We start from the raw sequence: 22,746 nt of genomic DNA, 5'->3' as shown, positions 1-22,746 counted from the left end.
ATTTTAGTTCCATGTACTTCTTATTTCTTTCTAATACTTTCTGTATATATCTGTACAACTTCTGTCCCTGTGCAGCTGCAACAACTGAATTTCCCTGCTGGGTATCAAGAAAGGTTTTTATCTTATCTTTCCTCTTTATAACAGCTACAGGTCAGGGCTCACGTTCATTAAGGCTCTGTGAGAATAGTTAATACAGCATTCATAGGGCTGTTACATAAAATAGTAAGTGTATGTGTCCATTTACAAAAAGACTGAGACCTCTGGAATATCATTAGTTTTATTGAACAACAAAACACGAATAAAAGAGATGTCATTCATTGCTGTTCAATGTCTGCAAAAACAAAAAAGAAATCAACTGCCACATGTCACTGTGATATAAATGATTTTCTAAGTCATTATATGAATGCTAAGAAAGTTATTAATGGAAACATCCCACAGTTAGATTATTACTATCATTCCTGTGTGCTGTGCTGTTATTTTATGTATTATTTAAACAAAACAACTACACAAAATTATCACAGTCACAAAAAGACAGAAATTTGGGAATCTTTGGCACTTTATTGAAAAGCAAAACTTAAGTACATAAAAACACAAGAAATAATTTGGAGCATTGCCGTTAAATTTCTTTATTTCCAAAAAACTAAGACAGAAAATGTCCTTTGTCCCCAAATATTAGCAGGAAATATTTACAAAAAGATTTCCATCAGCTCTCAGTTCCCTTTTCATCCCTCTTCTCAAAACACTACACACAAGTCTCTATATTTTGAACACTCTTTTCCAATACAAATCTCACTGTTTCCACATGGAACACACAACCAATCAAAGTGCTAAACACTCAAGTCTGTTGAGCAGTTTACAATCAGAGCTTAAGGAATATAAAGGGCCAAAAGTAAGCTCCTGGTTTGGAGAACAATGGATGGATTTGAAGGGAGAGGTGTCCAGAGAGGCAGAGGAGTACAGGTGAGAGGAGGAGTAGGGAGAGGAGGGAGTGGGGAACAACCAGGAGGAGGAGGGCAAGGTTGAGCAGGAGGAGGACAAAGAGGAGGAGGAGGAGGGGGAGGAGGAGGCGGAAAAGGTCGACAAGGAGGAGGACAAGATGGGGGGAGAGGAGGCCAAGGCGGGGGGAGGAAGAGGAGGACAAAGAGGAAGAAGGAGAGCCACCATCTCAGATGAGATTTGGGCCATGATAATCGATCATGTCCTCAGCCATGGTTTGACGATGAGGGGGGCTGGTCTGAGGATCCAACCAAACCTCAGCCGCTTCACTGTGGCATCCATCTTAAGGACATTCAGAAATGAGGATAGGTAAGAAATACTACTCACTCGACTTTACTGTATGTAGTACTGCATACTGTATCAATACAGCACTCAATGATTACTGTAGAATATAGTTTTGTAAGTGGACCATTGTACTGTGCTGTAAGCAAAGCATGTTCTACAGTATGGCACATACGTATGAGATTGGGAACTGCATTCCTACTTTGTCTATACAATACGTAATGTATGTTGCTGTATCTGTATCTTTTGCAGAAATGAAAGATTACCACAAGCAGGTGGGAGGGCACGTGTGTTCACGGCTCAGCAGGAGACTGCCATTGTGAACATGGTTGTGGAGAACAACGCTATCACCCTAAAACAAATCCAAAGAAAGATGATTGAAGACCAAGTGGTGTTCCACACCATCAGCTCTGTCAGCCTCAGCACACTGGACCGTGTCCAATGCAGTACGCATGAAGCAAGTGTATAGGGTGCCCTTTGAAAGGAATTCGGCCAGGGTCAAGGAGCTGCGCCGTGACTATGTGCAAGTAAGTCCTATATCCAGCACTGACACATTACTGTATTGCACCTGTAATACTGTATGATGCAGTTACAGTGTTTCTTTACATTGTCTTGCACGATCATGTATTGACTGCTCTAGGTCCATGTCTGATACTGTCATGCTGTCTGTTTCAGAGAGTTCTGGGGCTAGATGCGGCCGCCGAGATCCATGAATTCCTCTACACTGACGAGGCAGGGTTCAACCTGGTGAAAAGAAGGCATCGGGGAAGGAATCTAATCGGCCAGCCTGCCATTGTTGAGGTCCCTGGACAGCGTGGAGGTAACATCACCGTGTGTGCGGCGATGAATCACCATGGTATCCTCCATCGCCATGCCACCTTCGGTCCCTACAATAATACACTGCTCCTGGCATTAATGGACACACTCCATAACCACCTTATTCCACCCTATGACCAGTTCTTTGGGCCACAGTAGCTGGCTGGTAGTAGTAACTACAGTTTTCTGCTGTATTTCTCCCACCATACTCCCCCTTCCTGAACCCCATTGAGGAGTTCTTCTCCGCATGGCGATGGAAGGTGTATGAGCTCAACCCCCAGCAGTGCGTCACACTGCTCCAGGCAATGGAGGAGGCCTGTGACGATGTCCCAGCTGAGGCCTGCCAAGGTTTCATGCGACATTCAAGGCATTACTTTCCCCGCTGCCTGGTGAGGGAAAACACTGCCTGTGATGTGGATGAGGTCCTGTGGCCAGACAGGAACCAAAGGCACGATGTGGCACACCAGTAAATCTGTTTTGATGGTTGTGGCCGTATTTGTTTGATTTTGGATGAAAATGTAAAAAAAATTCTGTTACTGCATATGTGTTGTTTTATATTTGAATATACCACAAAACATTATACTGTAATACAGTATTTTACAAAATGGGCAAGTGTGACAGCATGAACATGCAAATGTATAATTCTGAGTGTTTTCCATTCAGACAGTGGTGTTTTCCATTTTGCACTGCAATGTTCAATTGGTGCTACAAGTGTCTACTCATATGATGGCTGTGTGTGTCATTTGAACACAAATGAGAAGATGTTGAACTTGTTTTGAAGGCAGGGTGTTATTTTGCAAGAGATGTGTTGAGTTTGTGCGTGTGTTTTTGTGCTTTGTGTGTGTGTGTGTGTGTAGTTTTGAGAAAAGGAGGTCTTCCTCCAAAAAATGTGTTTAAGCAATAGAGAAAAACTGTAATCAGCCAAATAAGTATGGCATATTGCCTTTGACTAATATTATATTGATATGATGAACTTATACTGCGAGTCTCACAATGTGACTATTGCACAAGAACACATTGCGATGGTGATGCTCTAATGATATTGTGCAGCCCTAAATTGAATTGAATTCTATGGTTCATCGTAGAAAAATAACCAGTTTTTGGATTGGATTTATGACCCCTGGACCATTTTTGCACTGCATAGGAGTGACCCCCATCAAGTTGTTGGAAGTAACTATGTAACTTCTACTTTAAGAACATTTTAAATGAACTACTTTTTACTTTTACTTGAGTAGATTTTTAGATGGGTAGCTTTACTTGTACTTAAGTAGAATTTCATCAAAGTAAAGTACATTTACTTGAGTAGAATTTTTCAGTACTTTTTCCACCTCTGCTGAAATTGCTTGTGCTGTCATGGATCCCACTCATTTATGCTCCAAGGTGAAATCAATCATCAGTAACGAGTTGAGAGTGTTGGAAAACTTACTTACTAACTTATTATTTTGAGCAGTTGAATACATTGATAGTTAGATCATTGTAATGAAATGAATAGACAGTCATCTCTGATGTAATGTGTGAATTGCATTTTGAAATGGTAATACTTTGATGTTAAGTTGTGTCATTTTGAACAGGTGATTTTAGTTAAATTAACAAATGATCTTAGGTTAATGTGTATAGTATCCAAGCAATTGGAAAAAGTGTTAGGAGTTTTGAAAAAATGTGCATTTTGATCATTAGTTTTGAGTTTTGTGTCTAGAGTTGTGAAAAGGGATATCAAGGTTCTGAAATTAGAGCTGAAGTCATTGTAAAAAACTGTAATGATGGATCAAAACATATACATTATGAAACAAAAACCAACAGCATACCCCTGATTAATGAAGAAAAACACTCAAAGGCATAAATTATTTGCTTTAATCTCATTGAGATCAAAATAACATCTTTAAATCTGTTTTAAACAAATAAACAAACTATTGACACAACTGGAAAATACGTCTCTGTATGTTTGTGTGTGTGTGTGTGTGTGTGCACGCACACAGGGGTGGCCTTTAGAGATGTAGTAGTGTCCAGATGGAAATATTTGTCCAATCAATGACATACAAATCGGGATCATTTCCCACAGTGATACAAAACTCCATCCATCCATTTCCTGTCCAGCTCATCCTGCTTCATCACCAGCAGTAACACAGATAGACGACCATTGTTCCAGTGCACAACGTGTCCACAAACCTCAAGAGACACGAAGAAAATAAATGGATAAATAGAAAACAAAATAAATCATAAAGCCACATACTGACATCATCATTTAGCCCTAAAGAACCCATGATTCAGTCATTTAACATTTTATAAAATGCGTATTTATCTCTGAAGTACAATTGTTTGTTTTAATTTGGTTCAACACCATTTTAATAAATTGGTGTCACTGCTTCACTAAAGGTTAATATTTGAGTTTTTAATATCACACTGTATCTGACATGCTGATGTGAAGGTTTCTGGAAGCATCTGAGTCCTTCTCTTGATAATCTCACTTTACTTCATATTAAACAGTTTCACCTTTTGTTGGAAAAAATTCAAAGTGGAAGATTTTCTTCAAAGCTTCAAAGTGTCACAGGAGTTTAACAGCGGATAAACAAACAATCACAGAAGGTTAGTTTAAGGCAGGTTTGTTTAAAAACAGCTGTGAAGAGTTCATGTCTCATATGAAGAAACTCACTGTGTGCAGGGTGCTGTGATTATCATCTAGGGTTGTTTCCTTCAGGATTCAGTTTCACAGAGAGCTCAGGGTTGTTGTCCTGAGGTTCAGAGCATTCAGCTGAAATAAAAAGCAAAGACGAATATTTTAGTTCACGCAGTTTTCAAAATGTCCAAATATCTTCAAGCACCTAGTCCCTATTTACCTAGTCACTCAAGGTGATCAATTAATGTCTACCTCTTTAATTTTATTTTCATTTTCAGCATACAAACACAAATAAATAATCAATATATCACTAAAATATGAATTTGGCTCTTCTCGTCATAATGAGCCTTACGCAGCTTAAATTTCACTTTTGCAGTCTGAATAAAAGCATCAATTCATAGTCTCAACTCAAAATAATGAAAATAAAGACTCAAATAAAGAGAAAATCAATCTGTTTCAGTCTCTCACCTTTCCTCTTTTTGTAAATGACGTATCCGATCACAGCGATGAGGACGAGAGCAAGAACAACCACTGCAGCAATGATGGGGACGGTCATGTCAGTGGGTTTCTCTGTTGAGTGGAAAACGACAAAAAATAGTCACAACCTGAACAGATGAATTAAGAGTAATTATTACGGGTCCAGAAGTGGGCACATGCATTGGTCTAACACACATCTGAGCCTTGACATTATATAAAAAACACTAGATGGAAGAAACTGATACCAAAACTACTGAAGGAAACAAAACGTCCCATCCACATTAAAATAAACTGCAGGACTGTCACAGTAAACTAAATGTGTGTTTCCCACCTTCACTTCAGATAGAAGTCTTACCTCTGTTGGTCCTGATCACTGCTTTGTCCAGTTTGGTGACGATGTCCTCCTTCACACCAGAGAGCTGGAACACACACTCGTACTTCTCCCAGTCTTCAGGTGGGACTGATGAAACATTCAGGTCACTGCTCATCTGAAAGGATCCATCATGGTTGGGGAGGATCTCTCCGTGGTCCACGTTCTCATGAAGCTCCTCTCCATCTTTCCTCCAGAACATCATGGCGCTGTTTGGGTAGAAACCTGTAGCGTGGCAGCTGACTGGAGACGAGGGAGACTTCTGGAGGAGAGACACTGAGGGAAGGTCTGCAGACAGAGAGAGAAAGACAGTTCATGGGTTCTTTATCATTATCTACTGTATTTTTTTTAATATAATTTCTCGAATATATCGTGTATTTCAAATGCATTAGTAACACATGCACTATATATATGTATGCTGTGCAAATAAACCTCAGTGAAGTGTAACTGAGAGAAGAAGGGAGAGACAGAGGAGATAATAGAGTTTTTCACAATTGCTAAAACACTAAACCCCATTCTCTGAACCAAAGTCTCAGTGGCCTGAAGTCATTTTTCAAATCTAACACTCTTTTGGCCAAACCTTAAACACTGCTCAGGTACTTAGACTCAAGTTGCAAAACTCATCTGCTCTTTTTTGCTCAACCTTAAACACATTCTCAGTCACTAAACACATTTCACACCGTGATACACTTGTGTTGCAAAATTGTAAACACTGGCAGCAAAATGTGAACCCAACTCAACATAGCTGTCATCTTTTACACACAACTCAAACTGAACACACACGTTTCTAATGATGTGATCAGTGCAAGTGGGCAGGATAAAAGTCAGTTCAGAGTGCACAGGTGGCGCATGTGCATCCATCTACAATGGATAGAAACATACAGACGGGCAGAGGAGGAAAAGTGTGTGTGAGAGGTGGTGGACAAGGAGGAAGGGGACGAGGAAGAACAATCATTACTGATGAAATTCAGATAACGATTGTACACCACAACCTTGTTCATAGGATGACAATGAGAGAAGCAGGACAAAGAGTCTAACCCAATTTGAGCAGATTCTCTGTGGCCAGCATCATCAGGACATTCACAGAAGAGAGCAGGTAATTGTGTCTTGTTGTACATCTGACATACAGAATACCAAACGAGGGTGGAAGGACTGCTCCTTTCTCCAAACCACAACAAGGACTCAGTGTTGACATGGTCCCCCAAAATAATGCCACCTATGCAAGTAAGTGTAACCTACACACACTTTCAGCACTGATGCTTCCAGTACAATTCTATGCTCATAGTTCTCCACTGTCATGCAAATCTTGAGCCATATAACACTGAACATCTCCCTACATTTCTGGGTGGTCTACAGGATATTGTGGCTGCACATGAGCAGCTGGATCAGCAAGCAGTGCATCCTGTATACGTCATAGTTTGGGACAATGTGAGCTTTCACCGTGCTGTCCTGATACATGAGTGGTTCACCAACAACCAGCGCTTCAAGGTTTTCCTTCCACCTTACAGCCCCGTTCCTGAATCCAATTGAGGAGTTTTTCTCTGTGTGGCGGTAGAAGGTCTATGACCGACAGACCTACACCAGGGAAACTTTATTGGAGGCGATGGAACAGGCCTGTGATGATAACAGTGGAGTCTTGTCAAGGCTGGGTTTGGGCACACCAGAGGGTTTTTCCCCCGTTGTCTGGCAAGGGAAAATATTGCCTGTGACGTGGATGAAGTCCTTTGGCCAGACCCCGCACAAAGACATGATGTTGGAAAATGAATCCCAGACAACTAACCCTAACCCAGACCACGATCATTTTTTGCTAAATGCATTTACAATACAGTTTTTCCCAATTGCTAAAACACAAAAGCCAATTCTCTAAACCAAATGACCAGTTCAAAACACGTTTAATAAAACTAGCCCCCATTTGCCAAAACCATAAACACATTTCACATTAAGACACAATTCACAAAACACAATCCTCCTTTTCTCATAAATCTAAACACATTTTGTCTTGCTAAAACACAAGTTGCAAAAAAGTTTGCTCAAATTATCAAATTAAAGCTCATGTGATGCAAAATGCTTGCCACAGTCAGCAAAATTTGAACACAATGAACACACCTGGCTTCATTCATTAAACCTAACGACTCAAAATTGAAGACACTTGTTGCAAATGATGTGACCACACCTATAAAAGCCAGTTCAGAGTGCACAGTTTGCTGAAGGTTCCAAATGAACACAATGGACGGAGGCAGAGTCAGAGGAAGAGGAGTTCGAGTCAGAGGAGGGAGAGGAGCAGGCCATGGAGGGAGAGGAGCAGGCCCAGGAGGGAGAGGAGCAGGCCCAGGAGGGAGAGCAAGACAAACTCGCACCATCATTACAGACGAGATGCGAGCAACAGTCATTGACCATGTCATTGTCCATGGCATGACAATGGCTGAAGCAGGACTAAGAGTCCGTCCAAACTTGAGTAGGTTCTCAGTGGCCACCATTATCCGGGCATTCAGAGAACACAACAGGTATTGTACTCTATTGCTGTGTTGGTCACTACAGTAGATTTTTACAGTATAGTGGAGTACAACTGGTTTCATCTCAGTTGCTATATTGCAAAACATGTCCATTGATGCTTCTACTGAATGCATGTTTTTACAGTAGAGTACATACAAGTCAGTACTGTAATGCATGTTTGTTTCTCTAGAGTTGAAAGAATGCCACATGGAGGTGGGAGGATTGCCATATTTACACCAGCACAAGAAACCCTCATTGTGGATATGGTACGGGAGAACAACACCATCAGACTCCCAGAAATCAGGGACAGAGTCATTGCTGACAATGTCAACTTTGAGAACACTGACAATGTCAGCTTGGCCACAATAGACAGAGTTCTCCGGCACCAAAGGGTGCGCATGAAGCAGGCCTATAGGGTACCCTTTGAGCACAACTCTGATCGAATCAAAGACCTGCGTTACGAGTATGTGCAAGTAAGTATACATCCATGTTCACAGTACAGTGGATGCACATACTGTGTTGCTCAGTGGCCTACAGTATTACTGTACAATACTGTGCTACTGTATTGACTGTTGTTCTGAACACCTGAACACTTTCACATTTTCACAGAGGATATTCTGGTTGGACTCGATGGCCAGACCTCATGAGTAAATCTTCCTGGATGAGGCTGGGTTCAACCTCATGAAACGAAGGCGAAGAGGCCATAACATCATTGGCCAAAGAGCTATTGTTGAGGTTCCTGGCCAACGCGGGGGTAACATCACTCTTTGTGCTGCCATGAGTTCAGAGGGGCTTGTCCACCAGCATGCTGTCCTTGGCTCATACAACACCCAACGTCTCCTCACCTTCCTGGCAGAGCTATGAGACATCCTCCTGGACCGCCAGCAACAGAATCCTGGGCCTGCACATCATCCCATTTATGTTATCATTTGGGACAATGTTTGTTTCCATCGAACTAACCAGATTAGAGAGTGGTTTAACATCAACCAACAATTCCTCAATGTCTGTCTGCCACCCTACTCACCTTTCCTCAACCCCATAGAGGAGTTGTTCTCGTCATGGAGGTGAAAGGTGTATGATCGCCAACCTTACACAAGAGAGAACCTTCTCAGGGCTATGGACCTGGCCTGTGACAACGTGCCTGTGGAGGCCTTCCAAGGATGGATCCGCCATGCCAGGGCGTTCTTCCCACGTTGCCTGGCAAGGGACAATATTGCCTGCGATGTAGATGAGGTCCTGTGGCCCGACCCAGCTCGACGACGTGATGCCGCACAGTGATTGTGGAGTGTGTGTGTGTTGTATAGTTCCATAAATAAATAAAAAACATCACACCCTGAACATTGTTTTCAATGAGTATTGTTGTGTATAATGGATCCTCTGTAGTGTTTGCATTGAGTTGTGATGCAGTACAGTAGTGTACATACTGTATTTTCTGTAGATTTACATACTGTTCATATGAAACACACAAATCTATGAATGCCCAATACTCTACAGTGATATATTCTGAGAACAGATACTGTAAGGTTTCTAAAAATGTGCTTTGGCAGTTGTGAAAAAAAAGAACATTCTCACACACTGAACATTGTGTTTTCAGTTGTTTTGTTGTAGTCTGTAATGTATAGTGTTTAAATTTTTGCAGGCTTTGAGCAGCTGTTTTGGTGTGAAAGTTTGAGTTTTGAAGAGAGAAGGTGTGGTTTTGTTTATGTAGCTTTAGAAAAGTGTGTTGTGTTTGGAGTTTTGTGAAATGTGTTTTAGCAATTGCGAAAAACTGAACATTTTCTATTGCTAACAGGCCCTGGATGCTGTTGCCTAAATTATTTTATGTAGTGTCTAAGGAATGCTCTGTGGTGAATATATTTTTACTCACTGTGTGTGTGATCTGAACATATTGTTTGGTTTTGAACACAGGATAACTGGTTTTGAGGAGCTAGTTTGACTGTGATCGAAAAGTCTGGGGTTTTGTGAATGTAGTTGAATTTTTGGATTTGTGTTCAAGGTTTTGAGAAAATGGGTGGAGGTTTCAAGAAATGTCTTTTAGCAATTGAGAAAAACTGTAAGACAGATGAGGTAGGGCTGGGCGATATCTCGAGATTTTAATATATATTGATATATTTCTAAACGCGATATAATACAGGAGAATATCGCTTCTATTGATATAGTTCATTTTACGTTAAAATGAAAATACATGGGCCGCAAGTTTGCACCTATTTCCCCTCTCCCTCTCCCTGTGTCCCTGTCTCACAACAACACCATGAAGTGCAAGGAGTGTGTCATATACGTGCTGCGACTCGGACCACAAAGCTGTTTACTGTTAAAACTGTAACACAGTGTATTTTCGAATTAATTACAGTGTGTATTTTTGTCATGCAGGGAGGGGATTTGTTTTATTTTCTTCAAGGAGCATTTTTTTCATTTTTTTTGTTCAATTTGTTTTAAACATTTTGATATTGTGCAGAGTGACCTCTGTTAATAAAGGTGCCTGTATGACATTTGGCACGTGGCTTAAACTTATAACTGACCTTTTTTTAAAGGGTTTGCCTCTGAAAAAAATTGAACTAACAGAGACGCTATGCTATAATGCTTTGTGGGAAACCCCAATTACGTCACAGAAAATATATCGATATATATACAGTACAGGCCAAAAGTTTGGACACACCTTCTCATTCAATGTGTTTTCTTTATTTTCATGACTATTTACATTGTAGATTCTCACTGAAGGCATCAAAACTATGAATGAACACGTGGAGTTATGTACTTAACAAAAAAAGGTGAAATAACTGAAAACATGTTTTATATTCTAGTTTCTTCAAAATAGCCACCCTTTGCTCTGATTACTGCTTTGCACACTCTTGGCATTCTCTCCATGAGCTTCAAGAGGTAGTCACCTGAAATGGTTTCCATTTCACAGGTGTGCCTTATCAGGGTTAATTAGTGGAATTTCTTGCTTTATCAATGGGGTTGGGACCATCAGTTGTGTTGTGCAGAAGTCAGGTTAATACACAGCCGACAGCCCTATTGGACAACTGTTAAAATTCATATTATGGCAAGAACCAATCAGCTAACTAAAGAAAAACGAGTGGCCATCATTACTTTAAGAAATGAAGGTCAGTCAGTCCGGAAAATTGCAAAAACTTTAAATGTGTCCCCAAGTGGAGTTGCAAAAACCATCAAGCGCTACAACGAAACTGGCATCGAAACTTCTGAGGATAAGTTCATCCGAGTCACCAGCCTCAGAAATGGCAAGTTAACAGCAGCTCAGATCAGAGACCAGATGAATGCCACACAGAGTTCTAGCAGCAGACCCATCTCTAGAACAACTGTTAAGAGGAGACTGCGCCAATCAGGCCTTCATGGTCAAATAGCTGCTAGGAAACCACTGCTAAGGAGAGGCAACAAGCAGAAGAGATTTGTTTGGGCCAAGAAACACAAGGAATGGACATTAGACCAGTGGAAATCTGTGCTTTAGTCTGATGAGTCCAAATTTGAGATCTTTGGTTCCAACCGCCGTGTCTTTGTGAGACGCAGAAAAGGTGAATGGATGGATTCCACATGCCTGGTTCCCACTGTGAAGCATGGAGGAGGAGGTGTGATGGTGTGGGGGTGTTTTGCTGGTGACACTGTTGGGGATTTATTCAAAATTGAAGGCACACTGAACCAGCATGGCTACCACAGCATCCTGCAGCGACATGCCATCCCATCCGGTTTGCGTTTAGTTGGACGATCATTTATTTTTCAACAGGACAATGACCCCAAACACACCTCCAGGCTGTGTAAGGGCTATTTGACCAAGAAGGAGAGTGATGGAGTGCTGCGGCAGATGACCTGGCCTCCACAGTCACTGGACCTGAACCCAATCGAGATGGTTTGGGGTGAGCTGGACCGCAGAGTGAAGGCAAAGGGGCCAACAAGTGCTAAACACCTCTGGGAACTCCTTCAAGACTGTTGGAAAACCATTTCAGGTGACTACCTCTTGAAGCTCATGGAGAGAATGCCAAGAGTGTGCAAAGCAGTAATCAGAGCAAAGGGTGGCTATTTTGAAGAAACTAGAATATAAAACATGTTTTCAGTTATTTCACCTTTTTTTGTTAAGTACATAACTCCACATTCATGTTCATAGTGTTCATTCATAGTTTTGATGCCTTCAGTGAGAATCTACAATGTAAATAGTCATGAAAATAAAGAAAACACATTGAATGAGAAGGTGTGTCCAAACTTTTGGCCTGTACTGTACATATCGAGTATCGCCATTCAGCTAAAAAAAATATCGAGATATGACTTTTAGTCCATATTGCCCAGCCCTATGATGAAGAGAGGTGAGATAGATTTGAAAGGGAGGAGGACAGTGATTGTTACAAAGTCATTTGGCCAGGCCTTGCTCGTAAAAGCGATCATTTGATCTCAAGCAAATCTGCCTAGTAAATTAAAGGTTAAATAAAAATAAATTAAAGATAGAAAGATAAATGAAGACAAAAAGAAACATGGCAGAGAGAAAGAGAGAGTGGTGATCAGTCTGTGGGAGAGAGTGACAGGAAACAGAGTTCAGAGAGAGGGAGGCAGAGAGATGAAGAGAGGTGAGAACATTAGAGAAAAAGAAAATGTGTGTCTGTATATGTTGGCTCATATTCACTGTGATGTTCCTGTTGGTTAGAAACAGAGGAGACACATGAAGATTGTTATGTTCATGAAACTACATCAGGTCATGTGACTCTACCTTTTCTCAGCAGAGAGCTCCTCCCATAGTCCACAGACTTCTTCAGCCAGTCAGGATAATACAGAGTGAGGTAGTGTTTGAGCTCTGCTATAAAAGCTTTGTTATTGTCCCACTTGTGTTTGGTGATGACAGCCTGTGGTTTAGGAGCGATCCATGTCTCTGTCTTCAGGTCCAATGATATGAAGTCTTCTCCATCATAACCAATCTGATTAAAACCATTGATGTTTCCAGTCTCATCGTCCCACTCACAACCAAACATCCGCTGTAAAATGTGGACACCTGAGAGAGAGAGAGACAGACAGACAGACAGACAGAAAGAAAGAGAGAGAGAGAGAGAGAGACAGATTTTTTTTTTTGATTTTTATAGTTCCTTTATTTTACTATTTAGTAACCCGCATTTTTATCAGAAAAATGACAGAGACAAGAGAGAAAGAGAGAGAGAGAGAGAGAGAGAGAGACAGAGAGACAGAGAGATGGAAAGAGAGAGACAGACAGAGAGAGAGAGAGAGAGAGACAGAGACAGACAGACAGACAGACAGAGACCAAAACTAAAACCAAAAAAGTCAATAAATAAAAATAAATGAAACACATAGATGTGGTCGTGCAGACGGGGTTAGAGAGATGAGTCACATGAGATGATTAGAGAAAACCAGAGCGTTGTCAGTGACTGAACACAGTGTGTTGGAATGAGTCCAGGTCTTAGTGAACTGGTCCATGTCCTGCATCTGACTGGAATATTTAAAATCTATTTGGACCCTGGCCTTCACCATCCTGCTGAACAACAGCACTACATCTATATCCACCATGTCCTCCTCTTTCCTCTTCCTGCTCACATATACTGCCATCTTAGCCTGCCCCAGAATGAAGTTTAAAAGTTTGCACTTCCTTTCTGCTGCCTTTCTGTACTTAAAACCCAAGATAAAAACCTGTACAGAGAACTTTTCTCCAGCACTGCTGAAAAGACTCTTCAGGAGGGTGAACAGAGGAGTGAGACGTGTGCACTCACTGTAGCAGTGGAAGACTGTCTCCCTCTCACCACAGAACACACACCGGTCAGTGTGCCCTGGGGCGATGATGGACAGAAAGGAATTCACTGCTACTGTGCCATGCAGTACCCTCCACTGCAGGTCTGCCACTTTCTTTATAAAGACTCCTCCAGGGAGGCTTCACCTCATCGCCCAGCTGCAGGTGACCCCTCCATGGAGTGTCCACACGGTTTAAAGTCCTTTCATTGAGACACTTGACCATGGCCATGTACAGGGCCTTGCCAGTGGCCTCCTGCAGGCTTAAAGCGCAGTGCTGTGCATTTAAAAACCAACCAGAGCAGTCTTTAAAAACCGGACGGACAGTGACAGAGGGAAATGGATCGTCAGTGCAAGGGGCAATAAAACCTTGGGAGTGCCGGCTCAGTAGGAGGTGTTGGTGTCCAGTCAGGCAGCCTCTCCAGTGCTCCAGCAGTCTGCCCATGCTCCTCACGGACCAGATCCCAACACCAGCTGCCAGGGCAGCTGCATCTTGTAGTCCAGTTCCAGTCAGGTGGTCCACAGAGCCCAGAGTCGTGATCCTGGCCTGACGGAAGATGTCCCTCATTGATATTCCTGCCCAGACAGAGGTGCTGAGCTGTTCTCCATAAACCACAGGCTCCTGGAGCAGCCAGTGAAGGGAGACTGTGTTCTTCTCCCTCGCCATCAACTTCCACACAGTGAAGGCTCCCCGGTAGAGGGGTGGCAAGGGTGGTACGGAGGTCTGCCGTGCTGAGGTCCATGAGGAACAGATGATGTTTTAGTCCCAGGCCAACAAACTGCTGGAGTATCACGTGGGCCAGTGGTCTCCAGACCAGGTCCTTGGGGCCGTACAGCAGTCGCTGGATAAACTGCAGTCGGAAAGCCGCTCCCCTTCTGGCCAAGTGGACGAGTCCTTGACCGCCCTCCTCTTTAGGGAGGTAGAGGACAGCTTGAGGGATCCAATGAAGTTTGTGCCAGAAAAAATTGACTAACATAGTATGTATTTTCGAAATAGGTTAGGAGGAGGGTCTACACAGGCCAGTCTGTGCCACAGAGAGGATGACACCAAGTTGTTGATGATGAGTGCCCTCCCTCTGTATGACATGCTCGGTAGCAGCCATCTCCACCTCCTGAGCCTGCCTTCCATCTTTTCTAGCACATTGTCCCAATTCTTGTTTAAAACACTCTCCTCGCCTAAGAACACCCCAAGGTATTTTATGCCCCCTGTCTTCCATGTCAGTCCTTCTGGTAAAACCAGGTTGGTTGTGGGCTTGTTGCTGATCATTACTGCTTCGCTCTTGCTCCAGTTCACCTTTGCTGATGACATCTCGTTAAACAGTCCAATGTTCCTTTTTATTGTGTCAATCGGTACGTTTACATGCACAGTTTAATTCCACTTTTAATCGGAATGAAAGGCCACTCATTCTATCTTTGCTAAAAACAGGGGCAAACTGTGCTCTGACCTTCAAAATGTGACCTGATAAAACATCCTGCGCTTCAATGGAGTGAGGATTAAAAGCCTTATTAAAAAGCACACCAACTCCAGCACTATTAAAAGATCTGTGGCTGAGAAAAACCTGGCCTGGCCACTCCTTTTTCCAGTCTCTTTCATTTTCGTCATCACTATGGGTTTCTTGAATAAATAATACATCCAGTTTCTTAAAATCAATAAGTTTACACAGAGAGGCTCTCTTCACATCACTTCTGGCACCGTTGATATTTAAAGAACCAATATTAATGTTAGTCATAGTGATATAAAAAGAGATCAGTAAAAAAATGGCCATAATAGTGTGATAAGACATTCTAAAATTAATCATTGAGGTCAGCAAGCTTCACCCTGGCTTTTGTGACAAACTTGTTGAGCCTGTAGACTTCCTTTGCTTCAAAGGAGTCCTCCATGTTCTTCAGGCGTGTCACCGACACAATGAAGCCTTTCAGGTCAGGGAAGAAATTCTCAACCTGCACAGATGCTTTCCTTTTTGTGTCTTTTAGGAACTTTTTAATCTCTCTTAATGAGTAAGTGGAGGTCTGAGCCTCCTGAGATGGAGTCATATCACACTCCTCACCCACCTCATCCCCACTATCTTCCTCCACCTCCACCTCCTCCTCCTCCTCCTCCCCCTGACGCTCACTGATTTTCCTTTTTCCTGTTTTTTTATCCTCAGCCATGTCCTCCTCCATCACCTCATTCACCACCTCGTCAACATTCACATTATGTTCCTTATCCTTCTTTTCCTGTTTACTTTATTTAACAGGTGTGACCGTGCTCTTTTTAGCAGGAACTTTTTCCTCCTGGCTGACAGCCTGCTCCTGCTCCATCTCTTCCTGATCACTTTGTTCTGCAGTCTCATCAAACCGCTGCACACCGGGCGAGTCTGACTCAGCCCCCGGCTGCTGCGTGTCAGGTGAGTCCGCCTCACCTGAACCCTTGTCACCATCAGTCGCCGCATCAGCCGCCGCAGGCTCCAGAGCACGGCGCCCCAGCCGCTGGATGCCGAAGCGCCCGGCTCACCGGGGGCCGAAGCCCCGGCGTGACTGGATGAGGCACCGGGGCCCAGCCCCGCAGCGCATCCAGCAGCCTTCCTGGCCTCAGGGCAGGCTCGAGCCAAGTGCCCCTCAGCCCCGCAAGCAAAACACTTTGATGTCTCAGATGTTACAAAAACGATGTAATTCAATCCCTCTACCTTGAAGCTCAGAGACAGGTTCAGATCTTTGACTCCATCTTTGAGCACCATGAAGGTCTGCCGCCGGTAACACACAACGTGTTTTATCTCCGGTCGGGTTTTACCTCCCATCATCATCATCTTTATCGGGGAGATGACTTGTCCGTAGCGGGACAGTTCTGCGGCCAGATCCTCATTTTTAATGAATGGTGGCGCGTTGGAGATCATGATCCTCCTCGCCGGGTTAGCCAGAGGAAACACCGGCGTGAAGGCATCATTGATCACCACGCCACTTTCCACCACTTTCTCTGCCTTTGCCACATCATCCAGGAAGATGACTATGGCACTGCTCATTCGTGAGGCAGCTTTAACACCTTGGAACCCCACAAGCTCTCTGATAGCATAGGCTGCATCTCCAACTGAACAGCTGACTGCCGGCAAAAGTTTGACAGCATGTCGCCTCGTCAGTTTCTGCAGCTCCTCCTCCTTCACTCCGACACCGGGCATGATGCCCGCTGCCACACACACACAGACCGACACAAAACTCACAAACTACACATAAACAACAAACAAACAAACAAACAAACATAGAAAAGTTTTGAAAACGCACTCACCACCGTCGATCACGCCACACTCGCTCATGCTGATGTTCACGCATGCGCACAGAGAGAGAGAGAGAGAGAGAGCGAGAGAGAGAGAGAGAGACAGACAGACAGACAGGCAGAGAAAGAGAGACAGACACAGATAGACAGAGAGAGAGACATGTTTACTAAAACAGAGAATGAAAATATAAACAACATTTTATCAGTAGAAAGTGAAACATAAACAAACCTCCAGTTTGGTTGAAGCGCTGCTTTGCAATTTCAATGTTGGATTTGGAGATCTGCTGCTGACCCAGAAAGAGCTCAGTCTCCCTCTGCCAGTACTGAGGATCATCCTCTGTGACTCTGCTCATCCAGTCCTGTTTGGGTTCTGCTCTCCTGGTGTTACTGTCATAACGAACCACTTCAACTTCATCAACCAACCCAACAGCCACAAACTCTGGGAAGTTTGGGACTTGAGAAGAGCCAGTCAAGAAATACTTCAGAGAGTGAGTCACTGTGAGAAGAGTAATCATTTCAGTTTTCAGAATTACAGTTTTATACATCACTGAACAATGTTATTTTCCTGTTGTTTCTTCTTCCTGAAGTTTTGAATCACAAATTTGAACTCTGAGTTTAGTGAAGCTGAAACTCGCTGCAGTTCTCCTGACACATTTTACACCTGGGTTGTGTTGCTCTTTTATATGTGTGTTGTCATTTTTCATATTCAGGTAATAACTGATTTTATTTCTATGTTGTTGTCAGGGGGTTTGTGGATTTAAATTATTTCTAATACAACCACCAGGAAAGAAAATATCTAACCCAGCTCTGTGGGTCCCTCACTTCCATATATCTTGATTTATGTAACTTCAGCATTATATTTAAGTTTTAATCCCAATTTCTCTGATAACAAATATTTTGTATAGAACCAAATCTTCTGTATTTCACTGTAGACAATCCCAGAAAAATGAAAACAGACACAACTCTATATTTGGAAAAGTTCTCTCTTATTTCTCATTATATGCTGAATTCATATCCCATACAACATTTCCTCCACCATGAACTGATGTTTATTTGCTCTTAATTCTGTGTAAAGCTGTCAGACCAAACCTGTTCTGCAAATCTGTCCAAGAATAAAGCTGTTCCCTGTTATTACATCACACACGTAAACACTATCGCCCGCAGACACTGGATTGTTGAGACCAATAGTGAAAACAAAACTCAGTTCGGACGTACATTATTAAAGCAGATGTGTATTTCAGTATGTGGAGTCAGATTTTGTTATCCTCTGGAAAATGGTTTAAAGTATATTTTAAATATTATACAATTTAAGAAGATATAGTATATAGGTCAAACTATGAGCTAAAATGATATGAAGCTAATATTTATGTTCAGTAGGTTGTTATTGATTATGTTTGTTTTTCTGTGTGCAGGAAAAGTATCAATATTACCTCACTGTGTGTGAGTTAATATTTTGTGTTGGAGTAAAAAAGATCATGAATGAGCAATGTATCATTTAAAATGTCAGTAATTTTGGTTACACGCATTAGTGAATGATTTTAAATATAATATGTAATTAAATTCATATGTACAGTATATAGGCCAAAGACATGAAGCTTTTTGTGTTTTACAATAAATAAACTTAGGCTGTTAAAAACAATCTTCACTTACTTGCCGAGGCGCCATGTAAGCTCAGGAAAAGTAGGCCTAGATAAATCCAGGCTTTCATTGTGAGCTGTCGCATCTAAAGCTTTGATAAAATACCGAGTTTAATGTTTGTTTACTGACACAAACACACACCAACTTATCCCCTCGAGCACCGGGGCTGAAGAGCGGGGAAGAAGAAGGAGGGGACTGATATCGACCTCCATCTGAGCCAATGGGAATTTAGGCTGAGCATCAACGTCACTATAACTCGGCTGAGCGTCACTTGTTACTCGGTAAAAGTTTATGAAATAGCTCATGAATGAAAGTGAAAGTAAAGCGATGTTATTTCAGCCTGTGTAAAAGGATAGAGACATCAGACATGCGGGGCTTTATTGTGTTTTCTCCACTTTGTTGACATATGAAAGGAGTATTAAACCTTCTGCTGCTCACATCTTGTATCATGATGTGTGGGCTGATGTGATGTTAATGTGCAGATATGTATTAAATCTTCTGGGAGGTCAGAGGTCACTGTCAGCTACAGATACTCTGCAGTTTGTGGGGATGCAGTAGTGTCTTATTGTTCTTTTGTTCTGTGTGGCTGCCCTGCTGGGATTTAAAACAGTCCTGATCAAAAATATCGACGACAAATAGCAAATCCAAGCGTGATGATTTCACTGATAGCTTCTCAGTGTGGACTATTATTATCTGTGTGCAATCAGACCATCTAGTTATTAAATGAGATGGAGGGGAACATCTTGTATCCCTATTGAAGTCCTGTACAGTAAGGTGTTTATGTATGTTAGGACGTTAAGGTATTATATTTAGTTTCAGTACAGGCCTACACACTGGTCTTGGCTCACATTATTCCCACTATCAGCACACAAAATATAATGAAACACAAGATAGTTTCCATGACATCATATTTTACCTCAGTGTTTGACTTTGAAATGAACACAAGAAGCAAAGAGATCAAGCCAAAGCAGAAAGAGAGTCAGAGAGCTTCTTAATCACAAACATCAGATCAGGTCAGCTCTGTCCGACAGGCTAAATGCTCCTGAACTGATTTGGAGCTGTGGACGCTGAAAAGTGCTCCAACAAGAGAAATGTAACACCTCTGTTGATGTTTGAACACCTGATGCTGTTTTTCATTTTGCTTGATCCTTTTACCTTCACAGAAAAGTCAGCAGTGTGACAGCGCCCCCTGTGCAAATGAACAGCCTCACTGCTCCCTGAAACCTAAACAAACACCTTTAACAAAGCTGACTTCAAGAAAAATCATGGGTGATGTCACCGTGGCTACGTCCATTACTTGAAACAGTCTATGGATCAAAATAGTCATTGTTATTAATCCTACTCACTACTGTAGTGAATTTAATAGTAGAAATAAACAATTCCTCATTTTTCTGGGGACCCCCAGGAACCCCCTCAAAGACACCTGGGACAGAACATCTCAAAGAAAAGTGACTAATAAACAGAAGCCATGAAAAAAGAGCTTTTTGGGAAATTTAAGAAAAAAGTGAATTAAAATAAATTCAAATAAACAGTTATATATAAATATTTGTTTAATGTCTTGATCTCCAACTGATGTTTTCTCTCGTTTATCTTTCTCAAGAGCCTTTTCCCTGGATTATTTTTTAAATTTGCAACACAGGGATTTCCGCTCAAATCTGGAGATTTGCCAATTAAATTATGGTCATTGTCAGAATGAAATACAAAGTCAGACATTGTACTCGTGTACTTGAGAACTTCTACAGTGGTTATAGTTTCTTTTAAACGGATATGTTTTTAACTTGAGACTTGAAAAATACCTTTGTTCATATGTCACACAGGTATATACATGACATTCTATATTATACATTACATCTCTATATTACTACAAACATTAGTACCATTACTTAATCATATTATATATTGGTCTGGTGTTTACTGTTAACAGAGTCTCATTGACTCTGCTAGCTTTAATCCCATCACTGCTGCTTTACCTTGTTTTTTGTTTTGGTTTGTTTGTTTGTTTTTTGGTCTCCAAACACTCTTGTATAGTTTTCTATAATCTTATTTTAGTTCCATGTACTTCTTATTTCTTTCTAATACTGTCTCTGTATATCTGTACAACTTCTGTCCCCGTGCAGCTGCAACAACTGAATTTCCCTGCTGGGTATCAAGAAAGGTTTTTATCTTATCTTTCCTCTTTATAACAGCTACAGGTCAGGGCTCACGTTCATTAAAGCTCTGTGAGAATAGTTAATACAGTATTCATAGGGCTGTTACATAAAATAGTATGTGTCCATTTACAAAAAGACTGAGACCTCTGGAATATCATTAGTTTTAATGAAGAACAAAACAAGAATAAAAAAGATGTCATTCATTGCTGTTCAATGTCTGCAAAAACAAAAGAGAAATCAACTGCCACATGTCACTGTGATATAAATGATTTTCTAAGTCATAATATGAATGCTAAGAAAGTTATTAATGGAAACATCCCACAGTTAGATTATTACTATCATTCCTGTGTGCTGTGCTCTTATTTTATGTATTATTTAAACATAACAACTACACAAAATTATCACAGTCACAAAAAGACAGAAATTTGGGAATCTTTGACACTTTATTGAAAAGCAAAACTTTATTTCCAAAAAACTAAGACAGAAAATGTCCTTTGTCCCCAAATATTAGCAGAAAATATTTACAAAAAGATTTCCATCAGCTCTCAGTTCCCTTTTCATCCCTCTTCTCAAAACACTACACACAAGTCTCTATATTTTGAACACTCTTTTCCAATACAAATCTCACTGTTTCCACATGGAACACACAACCAATCAAAGTGCTAAACACTCAAGTCTGTTGAGCAGTTTACAATCAGAGCTTAAGGAATATAAAGGGCCAAAAGTGAGCTCCTGGTTTGGAGAACAATGGATGGATTTGAAGGGAGAGGTGTCCAGAGAGGCAGAGGAGTACAGGTGAGAGGAGGAGTAGGGAGAGGAGGGAGAGGGGAACAACCAGGAGGAGGAGGGCAAGGTCGAGCAGGAGGAGGACAAAGAGGAGGAGGAGGAGGAGGAAGAGGTGGACAAGGAGGAGGACAAGATGGGGGGAGAGGAGGCCAAGGCGGGGGAAGGAAGAGGAGGACAAAGAGGAAGAAGGAGAGCCACCATCTCAGATGAGATTCGGGCCATGATAATCGATCATGTCCTCAGCCATGGTTTGACGATGAGGGGGGCTGGTCTGAGGATCCAACCAAACCTCAGCCGCTTCACTGTGGCATCCATCGTAAGGACGTTCAGAAATGAGGATAGGTAAGAAATACTACTCACTCGACTTTACTGTATGTAGTACTGCATACTGTATCAATACAGCACTCAATGATTACTGTAGAATATAGTTTTGTAAGTGGACCATTGTACTGTGCTGTAAACAAAGCATGTTCTACAGTATGGCACATACATATGAGATTGGGAACTGCATTCCTACTTTGTCTATACAATACGTAATGTATGTTGCTGTATCTGTATCTTTGCAGAAATGAAAGATTACCACAAGCAGGTGGGAGGGCACGTGTGTTCACGGCTCAGCAGGAGACTGCCATTGTGAACATGGTTGTGGAGAACAACGCTATCACCCTAAAACAAATCCAAAGAAAGATGATTGAAGACCAAGTGGTGTTCCAGACCATCAGCTCTGTCGGCCTCAGCACACTGGACCGTGTCCAATGCAGTACGCATGAAGCAAGTGTATAGGGTGCCCTTTGAAAGGAATTCGGCCAGGGTCAAGGAGCTGCGCCATGACAATGTGCAAGTAAGTCCTATATCCAGCACTGACACATTACTGTATTGCACCTGTAATACTGTATGATGCAGTTACAGTGTTTCTTTACATTGTCTCGCACGATCATGTATTGACTGCTCTAGGTCCATGTCTGATACTGTCATGCTGTCTGTTTCAGAGAGTTCTGGGGCTAGATGCGGCCGCCGAGATCCATGAATTCCTCTACATTGACGAGGCAGGGTTCAACCTGGTGAAAAGAAGGCGTCGGGGAAGGAATCTAATCGGCCAGCCTGCCATTGTTGAGGTCCCTGGACAGCGTGGAGGTAACATCAC

At 42.0% G+C, this 22,746-nt stretch overlaps 2 protein-coding genes across 4 annotated transcripts in view; one reads left to right on the top strand and one right to left on the bottom strand.

Annotated features, from left to right (window-relative positions):
- LOC117271657 (acyl-coenzyme A thioesterase 5-like) overlaps positions 1–22,746 on the top strand; it is a 148,892-nt gene that overhangs the window by 93,591 nt on the left and 32,555 nt on the right. The window lies entirely within an intron of this gene.
- On the bottom strand, positions 262–18,837 carry LOC117271656 (class I histocompatibility antigen, F10 alpha chain-like). 2 transcript variants are annotated; one of them, XM_078173004.1, is made up of 7 exons: positions 18,679–18,837; positions 17,258–17,524; positions 12,760–13,038; positions 5,541–5,843; positions 5,177–5,278; positions 4,745–4,843; positions 262–4,260 (listed from the first exon to the last, which is right to left on the bottom strand). In XM_078173004.1, the coding sequence occupies exons 1-6, from the start codon at positions 18,749–18,751 to the stop codon at positions 4,767–4,769; spliced, it is 1,101 nt and encodes a 366-aa protein (XP_078029130.1). In that variant the 5' UTR covers positions 18,752–18,837; the 3' UTR covers positions 262–4,260; positions 4,745–4,766. The 2 variants fall into 2 exon arrangements, with proteins under 2 accessions (XP_078029130.1, XP_078029131.1); XM_078173005.1 differs by lacking the exon at positions 18,679–18,837 and adding an exon at positions 17,041–17,069 and having other exon boundaries at positions 17,258–17,368.

This window comes from Epinephelus lanceolatus, chromosome 12, assembly GCF_041903045.1.
Source record: "Epinephelus lanceolatus isolate andai-2023 chromosome 12, ASM4190304v1, whole genome shotgun sequence".
Classification (NCBI taxonomy): Eukaryota; Metazoa; Chordata; class Actinopteri; order Perciformes; family Serranidae; genus Epinephelus; species Epinephelus lanceolatus.
The sequence above is the reverse complement of the archived record's forward strand: the minus strand, read 5'-3'. Positions and strand labels throughout refer to the sequence as shown.

Bases quoted from the DNA above. Each gene is read 5' to 3' on its own strand.
- LOC117271656 (XM_078173004.1), bottom strand. From the start codon at position 18,751: ATGCGACAGCTCACAATGAAAGCCTGGATTTATCTAGGCCTACTTTTC. The intron at 17,525-18,678 runs GTAAGTGAAGAT...CTCTTCTCACAG, and splicing joins CTTACATGGCGCCTCGGCAA to TGACTCACTCTCTGAAGTAT. The intron at 5,279-5,540 runs GTAAGACTTCTA...TCCACTCAACAG, and splicing joins AGTGATCAGGACCAACAGAG to AGAAACCCACTGACATGACC.